Source organism: Sciurus vulgaris (assembly GCF_902686455.1).
Source record: "Sciurus vulgaris genome assembly, chromosome: 1".
In the NCBI taxonomy this organism is placed as follows: Eukaryota; Metazoa; Chordata; class Mammalia; order Rodentia; family Sciuridae; genus Sciurus; species Sciurus vulgaris.
In genome coordinates, this window is record NC_136461.1 from 51,141,937 (window position 1) to 51,164,181 (window position 22,245).

The following is a 22,245-nucleotide window of genomic DNA, read 5'->3' on the forward strand; positions in this document are numbered from 1 at the left end:
AGGTGTTGAATGATTGCACCAATCGACAGTTAAAAGAGCAAATATGGGAAGCAAAAGATCATTTCAATAAAGAGTTAGAGATATTGGGGAAAAAAAAGAAATCCTTGAAATGAAGGAAACAATAAACCAAATTAAGAACTCCATAGAAAGCATAACCAATAGGATAGAACACCTGGAAGACAGAACCTCAATATCAAAGACAAAATATTTAATCTTGAAAACAAAGTTGACCAAACAGAGAAAACAGTAAGAAAACATGAACAGAATCTACAAGAACTATGGGATATCATGAAAAGGCCAAATTTAAGAATTATCGGGATTGAGGAAGGCACAGAGAAACAAACCAAAGGAATGAACAATCTATTCAATGAAATAATATCAGAAAATTTCCCAAATCTGAAGAATGAAATGGAAAATCAAGTACAAGAGGCTTACAGGACCCCAAATATACAAAATTACAACAGACCCACACCAAGGCACATTATAATGAAAATACCTAACATACAAAATAAAGACAGAATTTTAAAGGCTGCGAAAGAAAAGAATCAAATTACATTCAGGGGGAAACCAATATGGATATCAGCAGATTTTTCAATCCAGACCCTAAAAGCTAGAAGGGCCTGGAACAACATTTTTCAAGTTCTGAAAGAAAATGGATACCAACCAAGAATCCTATACCCAGCAAAACTTACCTTCAGATTTGACGACGATATAAAATCCTTCCATGACAAACAAAAGCTAAAAGAACTTACAAAAAGAAAGCCGGCATTACAGAACATTCTCAGCAAAATATTCCATGAGGAATAGATAAAAAAAAAAGATGTAAATTGGCAAAGGGAGGAACCCTAAAGCAACAGTCAAATAAAGGAGAAATCAAGTCATGTCAAAAAAAAAAAAAAAAAAAAAAAATGAGCCAAATGACTGGGAATACAAATCATATCTCAATAATAACCCTGAATGTTAATGGCCTGAACTCATCAATCAAAAGACATAGACCGGCAGATTGATTAAAAAGAAAGATCCAAAAATGTGCTGCCTGCAAGAGACTCATCTTATAGAAAGAGATACCCACAGACTAAAGGTGAAAGGATGAGGAAAAACATACCATGCACATGGACACAGCAAAAAAGCCAGAGTATCCATCCTCATATCAGATAATGTGGACTTCAAGCCAAAGTTAGTCAGAAGGGATAAAGAAGGCCATTTCATACTGCTTAAGGGAAGCATAAATCAGCAAGACATAACAATCATAAATATCTATGCCCCAAACAGTGGCTCATCCATATATGTCAAACAAATCCTTCTCAATTTCAGAAATCAAATAGACCACAACACAATAATACTAGGTGATTTTAACACACCTCTCTCACCGCTGGACAGATCCTCCAAACAAAAACTGAACAAAGAAACCATAGATCTCAAAAACACAATCAATAATTTAAAGACTTAATGGATATTTATAGAATATACCATCCAACAAAGAGTGAATACGCTTTTCTCTAGCAGCACATGGATCCTTCTCTAAAATAGACCATATATTATGCCACAAAGCTACTGTTAGCAAATACAAGAAGATAGAAGGCACTGTCCGCTCTCACTACTGCGTGTTGCTGCTGGCTGCGGCACTTGCGGTCTAAGCCTTCTATTACCAAAGCTCGGGCGGGAGACCTTCTCCAGCACCACCAAGAGGAGAAGGAGGCCCGCGCTGGGGTCCTCTCCGGGCCTTCACCACTCACGCCGGAGGTGGCGCGGGGCACCGTGGCACCGGCCGGCGGCAAGGCCAAGAGCCTGGAGGGTGGCGGGATCGCCCGTGGACTACCACCTGATGATGATGTTCACCAAAGCCGAGCACAATGCCGCACTTCAGGCCAAGGCCCGGCGGTGCGCTGCGCTAGCTGCTGCTTCTTGCCAAGTTCAAGGTGCAGGAGGTGCACGGGATGCTTAACCTGTACTTCGTGAGCACAGAGGTCACCCGCGAGGTGGCCAAGGCCCTGCTGCAGGAGCTGCTGACACCTGCCGCCAACTTGAAGTGCAAGGGCATTTGGGCATTTTGACCAGGATCACCAGGTGTCTGAGTGGCATCTTAGAAGTGGACCCCGGACTGTGCTTTGCTGATGGACCACTCTGCCTCTGGAGTCTCTGGAGGCTCTGACAGCCCATCGCTGGAGAGAGCCCAGCCTAACTTGCCTGCCCATGCATAGTACGATAACTGTGTGGGAGGTCATCTTCCACGATGTTGCCGCACTGACGGACAAGCTCTTCCCCGTGGTAGAGGCCATGCAGAAACACTTCAGCACTGGCTCAGGGACCTACTACAGTGACTCCATCTTCTTCCTCTCAGTCGCCATGCATCAGATCATGCCCAAAGAGATCCTGCAGATCATTCAACTAGACCTCGATCTGAAGTACAAGACTAATATCCGGGAGTTATTTCAAGAGTTTGACAATTTCCTCCCAGGTGCTGTCATTGGCATAGCCAAAGAGATGCTGCCAGTGTACAGGCACACAATTCTGGCAGTTCCACCACGAGAACCCCACGACCAGGGTGGGAGGCCCTCCCCTCAATGGGCTCCCTGGCTTCAACAGCGGGGTAATGCTGCTGAGCCTGGAGGCCATGCGCCAGGCCACACTCCACACGGCCTGCTGGAGCCCGCCCACGTGCAGCAACTGGCCAGCAAGTACCACTTCCACTGGCCACCTCGGGGACCAAGACTTCTTCACCATGATCAGCATGGAGCACCCCGAGCTCTTCCACGTTCTGAGCTGCACCTGGAACCGGCAGCTGTGCACCTGGTGGAGGGACCATGGCTACAGTGACGTCTTTGAGGCCTACTTCCACTGTGAGGGCCACGTCAAGATCTACCATGGGAACTGCAACACCCCTATCCCCGATGCCTAAGTGCATTTGTCCTGCCTGCTTCTGAACTGGGGCAGGCCCCAGGGAAGTATCAACTCCTGGAAAGACTCTGCAGAGACATCCTCCAGGATCATGATGCTGCAGATCCTTCACCTGGCTGGTCACTGTCCTGAGGCCGCCCAATGAAGACTGGCCTTTGCATTACTGGTGCTCAGGACCTTTTTACCTTCAGGGGACCAGGAATCAAGAAGCACGAACACATAGACATCTTCTTGTCGGCTAGTAAACAGCATATGAAGAGAAGGAAGGAAAGAAAGTGGTGCCCAGGTCCCCAAGGGACCAAATCCTTTGAGCAATTGCCTTTCTTGGACCAAATATAAACAAATTGGCAGGCTTCTATTTTGTGCGAAAGAACAAACAGTACCACTGTAGTTCCCACTGAGATCTGAAGGAGTGAGTTAACAAGCAGTCCAGAGCTTAAGCTTCTGAAGGAGCCCCGACCTTCCACGTCCTGACCCCAGGAGCTGTGCGCTCCCTCAACACACTTGCATGGCTTGACATAGGCTTCAAGATTGCCACTTCTCTGGGGAAGGCCTCCAGGGCCAGCTGGGGCCCACATAAAATCTCCTTGCTGTGCCATTTACAGCTTTATCTCCCAGTCACGTCACAAAACCCCATTATCCCTTATCCATCCAAACCAACTCCAGGTGACCTGATTGTACTAAGAAGTCAAATCTACCATCAAAGAACAGAGACTGGCCACCCCAAGGACATGCAGTGCCATTGTGAGGCCTAGGAAGACTCATTCCAAAGAGTAGCCCAGCAGTTTCCAGGTGCAACTGAGTGTGCTCGGAAGGGGTGTTGCTCAGAGGCTTCTAATTATTCTAGTTTCTCTGTTAAAGAAAAAAAAGAAATCGTTGTACTTTCCTGTCGTGCCACACCAGACCCTGTACCTGAGTAAACATGAGAGTGTACTTTTCTTTCCTCTTGTGAGGGCTTCTCCTGTAGGTAAGTTGCAGGCCCTACCGGCCCATTTTGTAGTCGAGCTGATGTCATTGGGCAAGAAATGTTGTGAGATTTTCATTTTATTTTAATTTTGTTTACTTTTTAATTTCTTTTCATCGTGGGTGAGAACAGCTAATAAATAATCTTTGAGAAAAAAAAGAAGATAGATATAATACCTTGTATTCTATCAGATCATAATGGATTGAAATTAGAAATAAATGACAGAGTAAAAAACAGAAACTACTCCAACACCTGGAGATTAAATAATACGCTATTGTATGATAAATGGATAACAGAAGATATCAGGAAGGAAATTAAAAAATTCTTAGAGGTAAATGAGAACAAAGAAACAACACATCAAAATCTCTGGGACACTATGAAAGCAGTTCTTAGAGGAAAATTTATTTCATGGAGCACATTCAATAAAAGAAGAAAAAATCAACAAATAAACGACCTGACACTACTGCTCAAAGCCCTAGAAAAACAAGACAGAACAACCAACACCAGAAGTAGCAGAAGACAGGAAATAGTTAAAATCAGAGCTGAAATCAATGAAATTGAAACAAAAGAAACAATAGAAAAAATTGACAAAATAGTTGGTTCTTTGAAAAAATAAAATTGATAAACCCTTAGCCACACTAACAGAAGAAGAGAGAAAACCCAAATTACTAAAATTCAGAAAGAACAAGGAAATATCACAACAGACACGATTGAAATACAAAACATAATTAGAAGCTATTTTGAAAATCTATATTCCAACAAAATAGAAAATCTCGAAGACATCAACAGCTTTCTAGAGACATATGAATTAACTAAACTGAACCAGGAGGACATACACAATTTAAATAGATTAATTTCAAGTAATGAAATAGAAGAAGTCATCCAAAGCCTACCAACAAAGAAAAGTCCGGGACCAGATGGGTTCTCAGCAGAGTTCTACAAAACCTTTAAAGAAGAGCTCATTCCAATACTTCTCAAAGTATTCCATGAAATAGAAGAGGAGAGAACCCTCCCAAACTCATTCTATGAAGCCAATATTACCCTGATACAAAAACCAGACAGAGACACATCGAGGAAAGAAAATTTCAGACCAATATCCTTAATGAACATTGATGCAAAAATTCTCAACAAAATCTTAGCAAATCGCATACAAAAATATATTAAAAAGATAGTGCACCACGATCAAGTGGGTTTTATCCCAGGGATGCAAGGTTGGTTCAACATCCGGAAATCAATAAATGTAATTGACCATATCAACAGACTTAAAGTCAAGAATTGCATGATTATTTCAATAGATGCAGAGAAAGCATTTGATAAAATACATCATCCTTTCATGCTCAAAACACTGGAAAAAATAGGGATAGTGGGAACATTCCTTAACATTGTAAAGGCCATTTATGCTAAGCCCATGACTAATATCATTCTACATGGTGAAAAACTGAAAGCATTCCCCCTAAAAACTGGTACAAGACAGGGTTGCCCCCTTTCACCACTTCTATTCAACATCATCCTTGAAACGCTAGCCAGAGCAATTAGACAGACCAAAGAAATTAAAGGAATACGAATAGGAAAAGAAGAACTCAAACTATCCCTAGTTGCTGATGATATGATTATATACTTAGAGGAACCAGGAAATTCGACCAGAAAACTTTTAGAACTCATAAGTGAATTCAGTAAAGTAGCAGGTTACAAGATCAATGCTCATAAATCCAATGCATTTTTATACATAAGTAATGAATCCTCAGAAAGAGAAGTTAGGAAAACTCCCCCATTCACAATAGCTTTGAAAAAAATAAAATACTTGGGAATCATTCTAACAAAAGAGGTGAAAGACCTCTACGATGAGAACTACACAACACTAAAGAAAGAAATTAAAGAAAACCTTAGAAGATGGAAAAATCTCCCATGATCTTGGATAGGAAGAATTAATATTGTCAAAATGGCCATACTACCTAAAGTGCTATACAGATTCAATGCAATTCCAATTAAAATCCCAATGACGTACCTTACAGAAATAGAGCAAGCAATTATGAAATTCATCTGGAAGAATAAGAAACCCAGAGTAGCTAAAGCAATCCTTAGCAGGAAGAGTGAAGCGGGGGTATCACAATACCAGACCTTCAACTATACTACAAAGCAATAGTAACAAAAATGGCATGGTACTAGCACCAAAACAGACAGGTAGATCACTGGTACAGAATAGAGGACATGGACACAAACCCAAATAAATACAATTTTCTCATACTAGACAAAGGTGCCAAAAATATGCAATGGAGAAAAGATAGCCTCTTCAACAAATGGTGCTGGGAAAATTGGAAATCCATATGCAACAGAATGAAACTAAACCCCGATCTCTCACCCTGCACAAACTCAACTCAAAATGTTTAAAGGACCTTGAAATCCGACCAGAGACCCTGCATCTTACAGAAGAAAAAGTAGGTCCAAATCTTCAAAATGTCAGCTTAGGATCAGACCTCCTTAACAGGACTCCAATAGCTCAAGAAATAAAAGCAAGAATCAATAACTGGGACAGATTCAAACTAAATAGCTTTCTCTCAGCAAAGGAAACTATCAGCAATGTAAAGAGAGAGCCTACAGAATGGGAGAAAATCTTTGCCACTCATACTTCAGATAGAGCACTAATTCCCAGAATATACAAAGAACTCAAAAAACTACACAAAGAATATAAATAACCCAATCAACAAATGGGCTAAGGAAATGAACAGACACTTCACAGAAGATCTACAAGCAATCAACAAACATATGAAAAAATGTTCAACATCTCTAGTAATAAGAGAAATGCAAATCAAAACTACCATCTCACCCAATTAGAATGGCGATTATCAAGAATACAAGCAACAATAGGTGTTGGAGAGGATGTGGGGAAAAAGGTACACTCATACATTGCTGGTGAGGCTGCAAATTAGTGCAGCCACTCTGGAAAGCAGTGTGGAGATTCCTTAGAAAACTTGGAATGGAACCACCATTTGACCCAGCTATACCCTATAGTCCTCAGCCTATACCCAAAGGACTTCAAATCAGCATACTACAGAGATACAGCCGCATCAATGTTCATAGCTGCTCAATTCACAATAGCCAGATTGTGGAACCAACCTAGATGCCCCTCAATTGATGAATGGATAAAGAAACTGAGATATATATATATATATATATATATATATATATATATATGTATATATCACATATATATATTGATATATATCAATCATGGAATATATATATATTATGGAATATTACTCAGCCATAAAGAATAATAAAGTTATGGTATTTGCAGGCAAATGGATGCAGTTGGAGAATATCATGCTAAGTGAGATAAGCCAATCTCAAAAAACCAAATGATCTCACTGATAAGCAGATGATGACACATATAGGTGGTAGGAAGGGGGCAAGAATGGAGGAAGGAGGGACTCTGTAGAGGGATAAGAGGGGGGAGGGGAAAAAATAACAGAATGAATCAAAAACTATTACCCTGGGTAAATGTATGATTACATAAATGGTATGCCTCTACTTCATGTACAAACAAAGAAACAAGATGTATCCCATTCGTTTACAATAAAAACGAATTAAAAAAAAGTAATATCACTAAAAAAAACTTTTTAATGTGGAAAAAATAAATTAAAAATTCTAATTTTCAAAAAAGTGCCCATGCCTGCTTACACTCCCCAAAAGAAGAAAGAGGTATGATATTAAAATACATACTAATTATATTAATTTTTAATAGGGCAACATTTATAAACACATAGTAGACTGCCACACCGTAATTTCTATTTTGCGTTTTGACTTCTGAAAATCTTTCAGAGAGTTCATTTTAAATGATCTTTTGGGGGCTGGGGTTGTGGTTCAGTGGTAGAGTGCCTGCCCAGCCTGTGTGAGGCACTGGGTTCGATTCTCAGCACCACATATAAATAAATGAATAAAATAAAAGTCCATCAACAACTAAAATAAATTTTTTAAATGATCATTTTTCATGTTCATGTTCAATAGGTTCATACAGTTAGATTTGTCAGTTTATCTTTGCTCATAGTTGAATGCTTGCTATTAATTTTACTTTCAAAGGTTACTTTCATGAAGAAACAATATCCAAATTGCTAGGAAGTATCTTCCACATTCTGGAAGACCATAATAAAATTTTTATCTCATGATGAATTCCACCAACTAAAAAATAAATAAACAAACAAATAAATAAATGAATAAATAAATAAGAAAAGAAAGGTGACTACACAGAGAAGATGATAAATTCCATGACATTCCCTCACCCAGACACAATGCCTGAACAGCAGCTGCTGAAGCCAATGCAGTGACTACTTCTGGGCTGATAAGAAAGACCCCCCAAGGCAATGAAGGCAATGGCACCATGGCGGGGTTCGACCTGCTGCTCTAAAAGCAACTGAAGGGCAAACAAATGCAGACAGAAATGTCTGAATTCGTCCGAGAGAGGATAAAGATTGAAGAAGAATATGCAAAGAACTTGACTAAGCTCTCTCAGAACTCCTTGGCTGCACAGGAGGAAGGCTCCCTGGGAGAAGCATGGGCTCAGGTGAAGAAGAGCCTGGCAGATGAAGCAGAAGTTCATCTCAAATCTCCGCCAAGCTTCACAGCAAGGTAGAGAAGCCCCTAATGAACTTTCATGAGAACTTCAAGAAAGACATGAAAAAGCGTGACCACCATATCACTGACCTCTGCAAGGAACTCGCCAGCTGCTATGCATTGGTGGAGAAGGCCTGGAAAACCCTCACAGAGCGGCAGAGAGACCTGGAGATGAAGACCCAGCAGCTGGAGATCAAGCTGAGCAAGAAGACGGAGGAAGACATCAAGAAGGCACGGAGGAAGTCCACAGGCTGGTGATGACCTCATGCGCTGTGTGGACCTCTACAACCAGGCCCAGTCCAAGCGGTTTGAAGAGATGGTGACCACCACTTTGGAGCTGGAGCGGCTGGAAGTGAAGAGGGTGGAGATGTTCCAGCAACATTTGTGCCAGTACACACAGCTGCAGCACAAGACGGACATGTTCAACCAAAGCACAGTTGAGCCCGTGGACCAATTGCTTCGAAAAATGGACCCGGCCAAAGACAGAGAGCTGTGGGTCATAGAACACAAAACAGGCAACATTCGCCCTGTGAGCATGGAGATCTAGACACGCCTGTGTGGCCCTGGAGGTCCTGCCCAGGAGAGGGGCTGGGTGTCCCACGGAGAGGAGATGGTGTCTCCTGCTGGGTGAAGCTGCCCTCCCACCACTCTCCTGTCCACTGAGGAGAGAGGAGAGAGCTGGAGATTCCAGAAGGGTGATCTGGATGGCCCAGCTGGGGGATTCCAAATATTCCCAGGCCAAGAAGACAGACCTGCAACCCTGCCCTTGTCTCCAAGACTGAAGCCCCCAAACCCCTGAGAACAAACTTGCTCTGAGAACAAACTGAGGCTGGAACTTTGTGGTCCCTGCTGAGTTCCATAGGAGTGGCCGTCACACACTTGTGCCCTTGGGTGCCCAAAGGCCCATCCTCCAACTGGTCCCTTTATCTCCTTAGGGGCTTTGGAAGATCAGGGGAGGGCCGTCTCTGCCTCCAAGCCAATGTCAGGATCAGACTCATGAATAGAAGGCGCCATCAGCTCAGTCTGCACCTAGAATCCTTTACAGCCCTCTATTTTTCTCATCGTATTCTGGGAGCCCAAATCTAGCTTTTCTTGGCCACTTTTTATCCCCATAAAGAGTCTTGGGAAGGCCTGTTTTCTGTCTTCCCAGACCAACCTTGCCTAGAAAGGTCAGGATGGAACTACCTCATTCGGCAAATTAGCCCCAAGTCGGAGCATTGAATCATGGTTCATATCAGACCAGGCATCGTCTCTGAAGTCTCTGGAAATTCCAATCCATCCATGCCTCAGCTGCTTTCTCAAGGCAGTCCCCACCCTGCCACCCCTGCCCAGTCTCACTAGAGGGAGTTTTCCAACATTCTCATCCAGCAAGACCTCTTTCAATTCTGTGCATGTCCAAAGGCTTTGAGGGATAGAGGGTTTCACCTCAGAAACCAGATGGGATCTGTCTGCCATGGTGTCCTGTCCAACACTGGGCTACCTTGACCACCACTCCCCAGGCTGCCCACCATGGGCTTAATGGGGCTGGGTCAGTCCCACATGAGAGACAGATTAGGACAAGTCCCTTTGTCATTCCCCATATGGCTCCATCTGCTTATGCATGAGGGGGTTTGGACTGCTGTCCCTTGTATGGGCACTGTAGACTTTCATGGCCACAGCAGTTCTTTGCTATCCAGGTGTGTCCCACCACCTGGGCCTCCAGCTACTCTGAACTTTCCAGAGCCCAATGCTAAGCCCTCCCTTGGTGCCAGCACCTCCTTTCCCTCTGTCCATCTTCCCTGGAGAAGCCTAGGCCACGTGTGATTCAGGAAGCTTTTCAACACTGCCACTGGGTTCAGCCCATCACTTCCTTTCTCTACTACTGCAAACATGATCACCATGTTAACCTAGAGAATCAGCCTGTGGGGACTGGGAAAAAAATTGACATAGTGAGCAAGGAACAAATTCTAGCCAGAAACCCATGCTCTGAGGGTCCATCTTTCTTCATCTTTCCATCAGTGGCTTTGGAGTGACCCTTCCATCTCCCATGGGGGCAGAATTCTATGAGCACAATTAACTGATCTTTCCCTCAGTTTTACATGCTAATAGTGGATAACATTAATCTTGAATCTCTCAGCTTCTCTTCCATTAAATTGGAATTGCTTTCTCATAAAAAAAAAAAAAAATGGAAAGATACTCCATGGATATGGACTGAAAGACTTAATAACATTAGGATGCCAATAATACCCAAAGTAATCTAATGTTAATGAAATCCCTATCAAAATTCCAATAAGGTGTTTTGCAGAAATAGGAAAATCCATCCTAATAATCAGAAGGAATTTCAAAAGAACCTGAATCATCAAAACAAACTCAGGGGAAATATAAAAAAGAACAAGTTGAAGGTCTCACATTTGCAGGTGTGAAAATTTATCGCAAAGCCAGAGTAATCAAAACAATATGGTACTAGAATAAAGACAGACAATGGAATAAAATAGAAAGTTCAGATATGCACTTCATATATATGGTCAAATGATTTTAGACAAGAGTACCAAGACCACTCAATAGAGAAAAGATAATTTTTTTCAACAAACGTTGTAGAAAGCTGGACATCCAAATGTAAACAAATAAAGCTGGACCTTACCTTACACCATAATTACCTTACCCCAAAATTAAGTCAAAATGCCAAATTACATCTTGTGCATGTACAAATGTCACAGAGAATCCCACTATTATTATGTACCAATATAAAACTAACAACAAAAAAAGAAAATCTGCAATGACTTTGTCATATAAGGCAAGTCAGAGAACAACACCACAATAAAATATACACATGTCACACTCTGTATGAATGGGGAATAAGTGTGTTTTTGAGGACTTAGTGTAATAGAATATAAATAGTAATGAAGTCAGTAAGTTTGTCAGTGGCCAGATACTAACTATATGGCTTCATAAAATAAACAGTGTGGAATTTACCCTGACAATGTTATGCGCATTTTGAACAAAACCTGTTTTTCATAACAGAAAATGAGTTGATATATTTGTAAAATATATTTTCTCAAAGCACTGCATACTTAACAACTCCATACCCTTTCACTTACTCCTATGTAGATAAAACAAATTCTGTTCTACCAAGGAGTTTCTATCAAGTAATACAAAAGCAATAATAAAAAATTAAGTCAAATGGATCAAAGACTTAAATATCAGATTTAAAACCAAGCCAAGCATGGTGGCACACACCTGTGATCCCAGTGGCTCAGAAGGCTAAGGCAGGAGGATTGCAGCTTCAAAGCCAGCCTCAACAAGTTAGCAGGACCCTATCTTAAAAACTTGAAAAGGGGTAGGGATATGGCTCAGCCCTTAAAAAAGGACTGGATACACCCTGGGTTGAAATCCTGTACCCCCCCCCCCAAAAAAAAAACAGACTTTAAACCATAAAGCCTCAATTATAAAACGCAGGGGAAAACTTCATGACATTGTACTTGGAAATAAGTTCTTAAAATATGACATAAAAAGCACAAACTGTACAAGTAGACAGATAAATTGGATAACATTGAAACTTACATTTACTATATCAAAGGACAAAATAAACAGAATGAAAAGAATATGTACAGAATGAGATAAAATATCTGCACAGCATACATCTGACAAGAAGTTAATTTCAACAATATATAAAGAACTCCTACAACTCAACAACAACAAAAACTTGATTAATCTACAGGCAAAGAACTTGGACAGATACTTTTCCAAAGAATTTACACAAATGGTCAACAAACATATGAAAATATGCTCAACATCACACATTAGAGAGATGCAAATCACAATGAGATTATCATCTCACATCCATCAGGATGGCAGCTAACAACACAGAAAAAAAAGTGAGGATGTAGAGAAACTGAAACCCTTGTGTACTATTGATAGAAATGTAAAATGGTAAAGTCACTAAGAAAAGCAAAATGGAGTTTCCTCAAAAATTAAAAATAGAATTAATATAGAATCCAATAATTCTATTTCCAGGTATAGAGTCAAAAGAACTGAAAGCAAGGACTCAAACAGATATTTATATACCAATACTCACAATGGCATTAGTCATTATGGCTGTAAGGTAGAAGCAAAGTGTCTATCAAACTGGATGAATGGATTAAGAATGCAATCTATATCTATATTTATATATGTTCATATATATTCACAATGAAAAATTATTGTTTTTTAAAAAAGAAAAAAAATCCTAACATATATTACAACCTATAAGAACCCTGAAAACATCATGTTAAGTCAAATAAGCCAGTCACAAAATGACAAATACTGCATGATTTCACTTATATGAGGTAGCTAATGTAGTCAGATTAATAAAAACAGAAAGTAAAATGTGGTTGGCAAGGGCTGGGGAGAGCATCTAACAGGGAGTCATTTAACGAGTATAGTGTTTCAGTTTTGCAAGACAAAAAACTTTCAGAGATGGTTGTGCAACAATTTGAAAATTGTTAAGATGATACTAAATTGTTAAGATGATAAATTCTGTTATTTATACTTTGGCAATTAAAAATGTTTTTAAAGCAGTTACAAATTTATTTCTAGTTAATATATCAAAATGGAAAATCCCAATTTAAAAATTACAACTCACAAAATAACATTAAGTGACTAATATAACATTTACTACTCTGAAATGTTTCACTTTCCCCCAGTAAAATTTTTCAGGCTAAAAAAATAGAAACTTGTAAATACAATAGCACAAAATATGATTACAGCAAGTATTAAGAAGGAATAGGAGCAACTAAAATTCTGAAATACTACTGATGGGACTACAATTTGAACTAATCATGCTGGGAAACTAGCTCTTTTCTTTTTTTTTTTTTTGAGGGAGGTAGGCCATAGGAAGCACAAAGGAAAGTGATATGCCCAAGGTTACACAATGGATAAATCATACATACTTAACAATGTCATTTACTTGGAAAAGAACAAGAAATTGACCTAATTGATACCTGGTCTTCAATTTTAAGAAGGAGCCTGAGAGAAGAGGAAGCTCCCTCCTCTTCTACATCAGAGACCTGGTCCTCTTTGTGTCCCTGATTTCATGCTCAGAATCCCTGAAAGCTTTGAGTTGAAAAGGCAAAAGAGAACTACACATTAACAGTTATTTAAACTATGTGCCAGGCTATGATTTTTTTCATTTTACAGAAGATAAAAGTAAAAGATGAAGTAAAATTATGAATATCATCTAGCCTATAAGTCTCTGAACATGAACTATAACCAACACTGTACAGCCTCCAGTCTCCTCTACAGGTCCAGAAGGGGGAAGAGACTTGCATGAAATTCACTGGGAATTTGCTGGGAGCTGGACCTCTGCCCTGTAGATAGGAGGTAGAGAACTGCGGGGATTGGGCTCACAGGCACTCCTGATGCCCCTCTGCAGTGCTGCTGATAGCCTCCCTGGCCACTTCAGAAAAATCTAGAAGTTGCTGCTCCAACCGTTTTATTGGGAGAGAAAACACCAGAAGGCTATCTTCTGGAGGCTCTTGGGCCTCAAAAACTGGGCAATGGGTCCCTCAGGCCCATGACAATTAGGAAAGAACCAGAATAAGTTCTGTAGCCAGGTCACCCTCTGCTTTTCAGTGAGTTGCAGGTTCTGATCCCACATTTCTATGTTGAGGTCTGGCTTGTGGACTCATGGGTGAGGTCTGCAGGCCCCACAGTCTGGTCTTCAGAGATGGCCCCATGGGGCAAGTCTGTATACTTGCGGGCTGAGCCACGTGACAGATGAACTGGGTAACGTCGTCGGTTGGTATCCATTTTCAAGAGCACTGCTTGGGGCAGATCCACATGGCAGCGGGCTGCTAATGCCACCAGATAGATAAGGACATCACTAAGCTCCTCTTGAAGGGCTGCCCGTTCTCTCAGGGGCCAGGCTTTGGGGCCAGGCTCTGCATCAGACTTCCATTGATTATTGTCAGTCTTTCTTCTTCCATTGTGAAGTGCGTCTGCCTTGTTCAAAGCCATATGTCTTGATTCCTTTTTTTAGGAGTGCTTAATCATTGAGCCAAATTCCCAGTCTTTATTCATTCTTTGAGACAGGGTTTTGCTAAATTGCTGAAGATAGCTTTGAACTTGTGATTCTCCTGCCTCAGCCTCCCAAGGTGCTGGGATTACACGTGTGTATCACGGTGCCTGGCTCATGTCTTGATTCTAAATTGGCTGATACTAATTAATCTGTAATGAATGAATGGCCTGCCCTCACTCCTTGCCCTCATTTCTTCTAGGCATCACCACCTGTTGCTTGGTTTTCAGCCTCCTCACTAGTCTTCCTGTCCCATTCCCTCAGTGATTCAATCCATCCTGCAGGTACAGTGATCTTTCTACCACTCAAATGTGGTCAGGGGACTGGGGTTGTGGCTCAGTAGTAGAGCAGGTGCCTAGCATGTGTGAGGCACTGGGTTTGAGTCTCAGCACCGCATATAAATAAGTGAATAAAATAAAGGTCCATCAACAAAAGAGTTCTGCCAGCTCTCCAACTTCCCCGACCAAGGCAAGGAGGAGGTTCCGAGGCTGGTGGAACTGGTCCCAGTCCCGCTCTGCAGCAAACTCTGCATGGAGACGCCGGATGTCCTCCAGCGTGGGTTCCGGACTGAAGCTGAACTTGCCGGCGGCGGCAGCACCCTTTCCCCTAGCGTCCCCCTGCATATCACCTCCGGGACTAGACATGCTGCGTAACCCGCTACAGCCGGCACCGCAAGGATCTCCGCGCCACGCTTGGAGCCCGCCTGGGCCCCTGACCCCTAGCTCTTTTCTAATAAAACTGAAGATATAAATACACTATGTTCCAGTAACATATCAATATTCACAACAGGAATATAAACATATCTGCACCAAATATCATGTAGAAGAATATTTGTAGCAGCATTACTTATAATAGGTAAAAAGTTGTACAAATACTATATTGGAAGAACGCAGGTACTAAAGACTGCATAGTGTATGGATGTCATTTATATAACATTCAAAAAGAGGAAAAGCTAAATGGCAGAGAAAGAAGTCCAAGTCCAAGTTATCTGGTGGAAGAGAGGGATAGTCACTAGAAAGAAACAAGAGAACCTTCCAGGATGATGAACATACAAAACTTGGGCTCAGCAGTGTTTACATGTGTAAGCATTCATCATGCTGTTTTCCTCAAATATGTATACTATTCAGAACTCAATGTACTTTGCATTTCAATTAAAATTATAAATACTAAATGGAATAATTGAAACTGTATTCATTGTTGGTAGGATTGCAATTATCACAGAGACTTTGGAAACTTGTTTGGTAGCATCTACCAAAGTCAATATACAGTCATTCTATGACTCAGCCCTTCTACTCTTAGGAATATATTAATTAGAAACTAGTACAAATATCTATTTTTGTAGACTGAAAATATTCACAGAATTACCAGTAGAAGACAAAAACTTAAAAGAACCAAAATGATCATCACCAATAAAATGGATAAATTGTGATATATTCAGACCATAAAATGCTATGAAGCAATGAAAAATAATTTTAAAACTGTGGTATACAACAACATGGACTAATCACACTTTGGTCCCATTAATGATAATGCTCATACCAAGCACAAACTTTGGAAGAAGGAGGGAGCAGTAAATGGAATGGTTTCTGAGATTCTGCTAATGTTTTATTTCTAAACCTGGCTGGCTGGTCACAAAGTGTATTCATTTGGGGATAATTAATTAAGTCATGTATTTATAACTTCTATAATTATGTCTTACTTCAAAAAAAATTTAATTAAAATTATTTTAAATGAACTTCATGAAAATTTCCTTATTGTAATCCAAATTTTTGTCTATTTGTGGTTTTCTTTCAGTGTTTTACATTTTTGCATATGTGTGGTTTTCTTTCAATGTGTTTTGTATATTTGTTCACCAAAATGGAAAGTGTACATAAAAAAAAAAAAAAAACAAACACAGTGGTATAATACCTTCACATATTTATCAGAAAGTAACTGTACTAACAAAGGGAACATAAAAATAAGCAAGGAACCAGTAATTCCAGCTGAACCAGAATCCCAATATCCTAGACAGCGACGGACTGCATTAATAGTCCCAATTTTTCACCCTTCTTTTTTCCTTCCCTTTGCTATAAGACACTGCAGTTTCTCCAGATAATGGGACCAAGTATATATCCCCATTCCTCGAGCACATGCTGTTATGTGACCTGCTTTTGGTCAGTGGAATGTTAGCTGACACCATGTGACCAAAGACTTGAAAAGTGCTTATGCAACTGAGTCTGCTTTGGCACTGCTGCAATGACCATGGCAGTGTCTGCTCTGGCCAAGATATCTTGCTAGAAAAGAAGACATCCAAAGAACACCTCCAGCCAAATCAACCGACTCTCAGTCAACCTACAGACACTGAAGGAACACAACCATCTAAAAAGAGCACAGTTTAGATTAGATGACCAGCAGACAACTCAGATATATGAACTAAATAAACATTTACTGTTGTATCCCACTGGAGCACCCTCTTTTTGTTCTTCTACAGCAGTAACTATCCAATACATATGCCAGGGTAATTTTTCTCTCAAGAAACAAAGAGAGGGCTGGGAGTTGTGGTTTAGTGGTAGAGGGCTTGCCTAGCCATATGTGAGGCACTGGGTTCAATTCTCAGCATTGCATATAAATAAATAAAATAAAGGTTCATTAACAACTAAAAAAATATTTAAAAAACAGAAACAAAAACATCCTGATAAGCCTCAAATGATAAAAATAAAATCTTCTAAATACATTTCCTTTAAAATTTAAATAATTATTTCACTTATTTTTTCTGAAAAGTCTTTATACATAAAAAGTTTTGTACCATACTGATTTTTCATTAAATATTATATCACACATACATTTCTGTAACATTAAAAGTTCTTCCAAATTGTGTTTTTTTTGTTTTGTTTTGTTTTGTTTTGTTTTGGGTACTGGAGATCGAACTCAGGGCCTTGTGCCCAAATTGTGGTTTTTAATGGCTGTAGTATTACATCACATGAATGTACAATAACTTAAGTCCCTATTTCCTCATATTGCACATTTACATACAATTTTTTTATACTTAATGCTCTGTAAGCCATTCATTCTCATGATGACAACAATCTTGTTACACCAATAGTTCAACCATTATCTATCTCTATATTACAAGCTCACTTTTGCCATGTAAAATAACTGGGTACATCATATTTTTCATATAACATAAATCTTTACTTGTAGTACTATTCATTGTAATTAAATTTATTTTAACCTGAATTCACAGGAATGTATCCACAAATTAGGACATTATTCCTGTGGGTAAAAAGAATTCATTTCATGAAAATCCACTTTATAACCTTATTATAAAATTCATTACTTTTTTATGATAATTGTATATAAATAAAGATAAAGTGATTAAGGAATATATTTTAGGCTACTTTCAAGTCAAGGTCAAATTAAAGTAAATTATTCTTTAAGTTACACAAAGCTAAGTAGCTTAGTAACTTCTAGACTTCAGAATTTGTAACCCTTATTCTTAATCAGCTGACACTCAAATCATAATGCTCCATGACATGATTTAGCTTTAGGTATTAATATGATTTAGAAACTGAGTGACAAAATTACAATCTAGCTCCTGTGATGGTTAATTTTATGTGCCAATTTGGCTAAGGTATGATGCCCAGTTATTTGGTCAAATACCAGTCTAAAGTTGCTGTGAAGCCTTTTTGTTAGAGGTTAACATTTAAAGCAGTAGACTTGGAGTAAAGCAGTTTATTCTCTGTTATGGGCCTAATCTAAGCAGTTGAAGAGCGTGCAAGCAAAGTCAGTTTTCCCAAAGAAGGAATTTTCTTTATAACTGGAAATCCTGCCTGAGTTTCCAGTCTGCTGTCCTATGGACTTTGGACTCAAAAAGACAATAAAATCATATCAACTCTTTTTTGCCTCTCTTTCCACATTTTTTATTGGTGTATCATAGTTGTACACAATAAGAGCATTTGTGCTATGTATTCACACATGCACACAATATAACAATATAATTTAGCCAAGATCACTCTCCAACACTCCACCCCACCCCCACCCACTGGTCCCTTTCCTCTACTAATCTCCCTTTGATTTTCACTAGATCTGCCCCCGACACACACCCTTCTTTTCCTTTTTCCTCCATACTGCCCTTGACCTTCTGAGTTTGGCTTACTTCACTTAACATAATGGTCTCAAGTTCCATCCATTTTCCTGAAAATGACATAATTTCATTCTTCTTTGTGGCTTAATAATCTCTACTGTGCACATATACCACACTTTCTTTATCCATTCATCCACTGGTGGATACCTAAGCTGGTTCCATAGTTTGGCTATTGTGAATTATGCTGCTATAAACATGGGTATGCATGGGTATCACTATAGTATGATGACTTTAATTCTTTATTTTTCCTTTTTGTTGATTCTTTTTAGTTATATACAACATTGGGATTCATTTTGACATAATTATAAAGGTATAGAATATAATTTGCTCTACTTCAGTTCCTAGTATTTCCCCTTTTCCTCCCTGATGACCTTAATTCTTTAGGATAAATACCAAGGAGTGTCATAAGTGGGTCATATGGTAGTTACATGACTAGTCTTTTAAAGAACCTCCACATTGATTCCCATAGTGGTTGTACTAATTTACAATCCCACCAACAGTATAAAAGTGTTCTTTTTCTCCATAACCTCTCAAACATTTATTATTGTTTGGATTTTTTTTTTTTTTTAAACTGGTTCTCACTAGGTAGCTTCTTGCTAAATTACTGAAGGCTGGCTTTGAGCCTGTGATCCTCCTGCCTCAGCCTCCAGAGCTGCTGATATTATAGGCATGTGCCATCTCACCCAGGTATTATTTGATTCTTGATAACTGCCATTCTGACTGGTGTGAGATGAAATCTCAGTGTAGTTTTGATCTTCATTTCCCTAATTGCTAATGATGTTGAACATTTTTTTCATATACTTGTTGGTCACTTGTATTCTTTTGAGAAGTATCTGTTTAATTCATTTGCCCATTTATTAATTGGATTATTTGATTTTTTGGTATAAAATTTTTGAATTTTTTATATATTCTGGATATCAATCCTCTGTCAGAAGAGTAGTTAGCAAAGATTTTTCTCCCACTCTATAGTTTCTCTCTTCATGTTCCTAATTGTTTCCTTTGCTATAACAGAAGCTTTTTAATTTGACAGTATCCTAATTATAAAAACTTTTGGAATTATTTCCTGAGTAGATTAGGGGTCCTACTAAGAAAGTCACTGCTTGTGCCTATATGCTAGAGTGTTGGCCCTGTTTTTTTTCTAGGAGTTGCATGGTTTCTGGTCGATTTCCTAGGTCTTTGATTCATTTTGAGTTGAAAATCAACTCAAATTTTACCTGAATTTTCAGTTTGCCAGCCTGCCATATTAATTACAGACTTAACTCCCATGATCATGTGAGACAATTCCTTAAACTATATCCACTTCCATTTGTCAGAGAACCCTAATACAGGTTTCCATTCAAGAAAACCTAGGTATACCAGGTGCAGTGGTTCTTGCCTGTAACCTCAGCAATTCAGGAGCCTGAGGCAGGAGGATCACAAGTTCAAAGTCAGCCTCAGCAACTTAGGTCCTAAGCAACTCAGAAAGACCCTGTCTCTAAATAAAATGTTTAAAGGTCTGGCATATGGCTCAGTGGGGTTCAATCCCCAGTACCAAAAAAAAAAAAAAGAAAAGAAAAGAAAGGTAGCATCAAAGTGTATATCTACATTGTGTTATGAAATATCAAGATGGGAAAAAAAATAAGTAAAAGTCAAATTTTTGCCCTTAAAAAGCTTGCAATACTGTTAAAGAAATAAGTAAATAAACATTATATAATAAACAAATACATTTAACATTATTCTTACCTTTATTACAAGAAAAACATCTTGGGAGGGGTAAGTTATAGAAAAAATAGCTGATCGTGCCAGAGTGGTGATGGCAGCAGGTGGTACATGCGGACGTAACAATCCTTTCATCTGCTCAGAATTAAGGTCGAAATAAAAGTTTTCTGAAATCTAAAAAATACATTGGCGTGTTAAATTTTAAAATCTGTACATTTTCTTAAAAGTCAGAATAATCACATTTCTAGTCTTAAAATATTACAGATCTTAATCAGGACATTATACTCTAACCTATAGTTTATCTTATATGTTACTGAGACCAATGTTTACATTAAATCAAAGCAAAAGAAAAGTATAAGATATTTGGAAAATATAATATTCTAAATATTCTATAATCCCAAAGAATCATATTGCAAACTCTTTGGATTTAAAATATAACCTCTAATAAAAACATCCAAAGAAATTATCATTGAGAGGAATAACTTCAAACTGGGTTTTAAAAAACAACATGAATAGTCTATCAGCAGTTTCAATTGAGCAAATACAAGTTGCTGGAGCAGAGTTCTGCTTTAAAAATCCATCTTATGTCATATGTTCACAGGAGTCAGAGCTTCAGCTCTTTAGATTTCTACTATACATTATGCTTTAATATTATAATATTAAATTAAGAAATGCTGCTGAGTGTGGTGTGCACACTTGTAATTCCAGCTATGTGAACAGTTAAGGGAAGAGGATAGCAAGTCTGAGGCCAATTTGAAGAATTAGTGAAACCCAGGCTGGGGCTGTAGCTCAGTGGCAGAGTGCTTGCCTAGCATGTGTGAGGCACTGGGTTCGATGCTTAGCACCACATAAAAATAAACAAATAAAGGCATTCTGTCCATCTACAACTACCAAAGGAAAAAAAAAAATTAACAACAACAAAAAACAAAAATTAGTGAGACCCTATCTAGAAGAAATATAAAAAGGGCTGATGATATGACTCAGTGGTAGTGTACTTGCCTAGCCAAGTGCAAGGTCCTGGGTTCAATCTCTAGTATAGTCAAAAGGCAAAATTAAGGAAATCTGTATGAGTATTTCTGAAATTTTCTACATGTAATAAAGATACAATAGTAAAACTAAGAGCATTACTTATGATAGAATATTTAGGGCAGGGTTGTAGGTCAATGTTAGAGTGTTTGCCTAGTATATGCAAGGCCCTGGGTTCAATCTCCAGCACTGAAAAAAAGAACATTTAAAATATACATAGTCTTTTAGCTGGTAAAAAGTTGAACATTATGTCAAAATTCCAGTTATTATCATTCTTATCTTTTCTATGCCATTTGCCTAAAATGCTTTTCTTTTATTGTCCATTTCTTTAATTAAAAGAAACCTGCTTCTGCTACTTGCTTTTAAAACTCTCAATGAAACAAACCAGTTTTCAACTAAAGTATTTTATAATTAGAAAAGACTTAAGTCGTTTTGATAAGTTTCTATATATTTTTCAAGAGATACATTTTAATAATTCTTCCAAAACTTACTCACCTTCTAAAAAACACTTAAAAACAGGTTTCTGAAACCTACGATTATGGCTACAGTCGAATTTATATAACCTTACCTTTTTCTTTTCCTTGACATCATATAAAGCCAAACTTGCAAAAATGGGTTCAATTTCAATCTCAAATCTTTATGAAGAGAAAGGATAAAATAACTTTAAAATACATATAGGAGACACAGTTGAAGAAAAATTCTGATTCCAAAACTAAATTATCTTAATACACTGCACAGTACTATATCTGTACCTATGCCTATACTACACCTTCTTCCTAAAATATACTTTTCCATGCTTGTCTTTCAGTCTAAATCAATTATCAGTTACTCTATGTTATCCTCCTTAATTTCTCCAGCTACAACTAATCTCTAACTTTCTAAAAGCCTCATGGCATG

At 38.8% G+C, this 22,245-nt stretch overlaps 2 protein-coding genes and 1 pseudogene across 3 annotated transcripts in view; 1 reads left to right on the forward strand and 2 right to left on the reverse strand.

Moving 5' to 3' along the window:
- Positions 1 to 22,245, reverse strand: part of DOCK7 (dedicator of cytokinesis 7) — a 225,563-nt gene that overhangs the window by 171,653 nt on the left and 31,665 nt on the right. Inside the window, 2 exon segments of the mRNA XM_079103571.1 lie at positions 20,347 to 20,496; positions 21,917 to 21,983. Coding sequence (XP_078959697.1) covers positions 20,347 to 20,496; positions 21,917 to 21,983 — 217 coding nt within the window.
- LOC306640103 (xyloside xylosyltransferase 1-like) lies at positions 2,024 to 3,819 on the forward strand (annotated as a pseudogene). The gene has a single exon. The product of its transcript is annotated as a xyloside xylosyltransferase 1-like (transcript).
- Positions 13,310 to 15,194, reverse strand: LOC306653946 (dCTP pyrophosphatase 1-like). Its single transcript, XM_079127099.1, has 3 exons — positions 14,932 to 15,194; positions 14,607 to 14,644; positions 13,310 to 14,455 (listed from the first exon to the last, which is right to left on the reverse strand). The coding sequence occupies exons 1-3, from the start codon at positions 15,143 to 15,145 to the stop codon at positions 14,087 to 14,089; spliced, it is 621 nt and encodes a 206-aa protein (XP_078983225.1). The 5' UTR covers positions 15,146 to 15,194; the 3' UTR covers positions 13,310 to 14,086.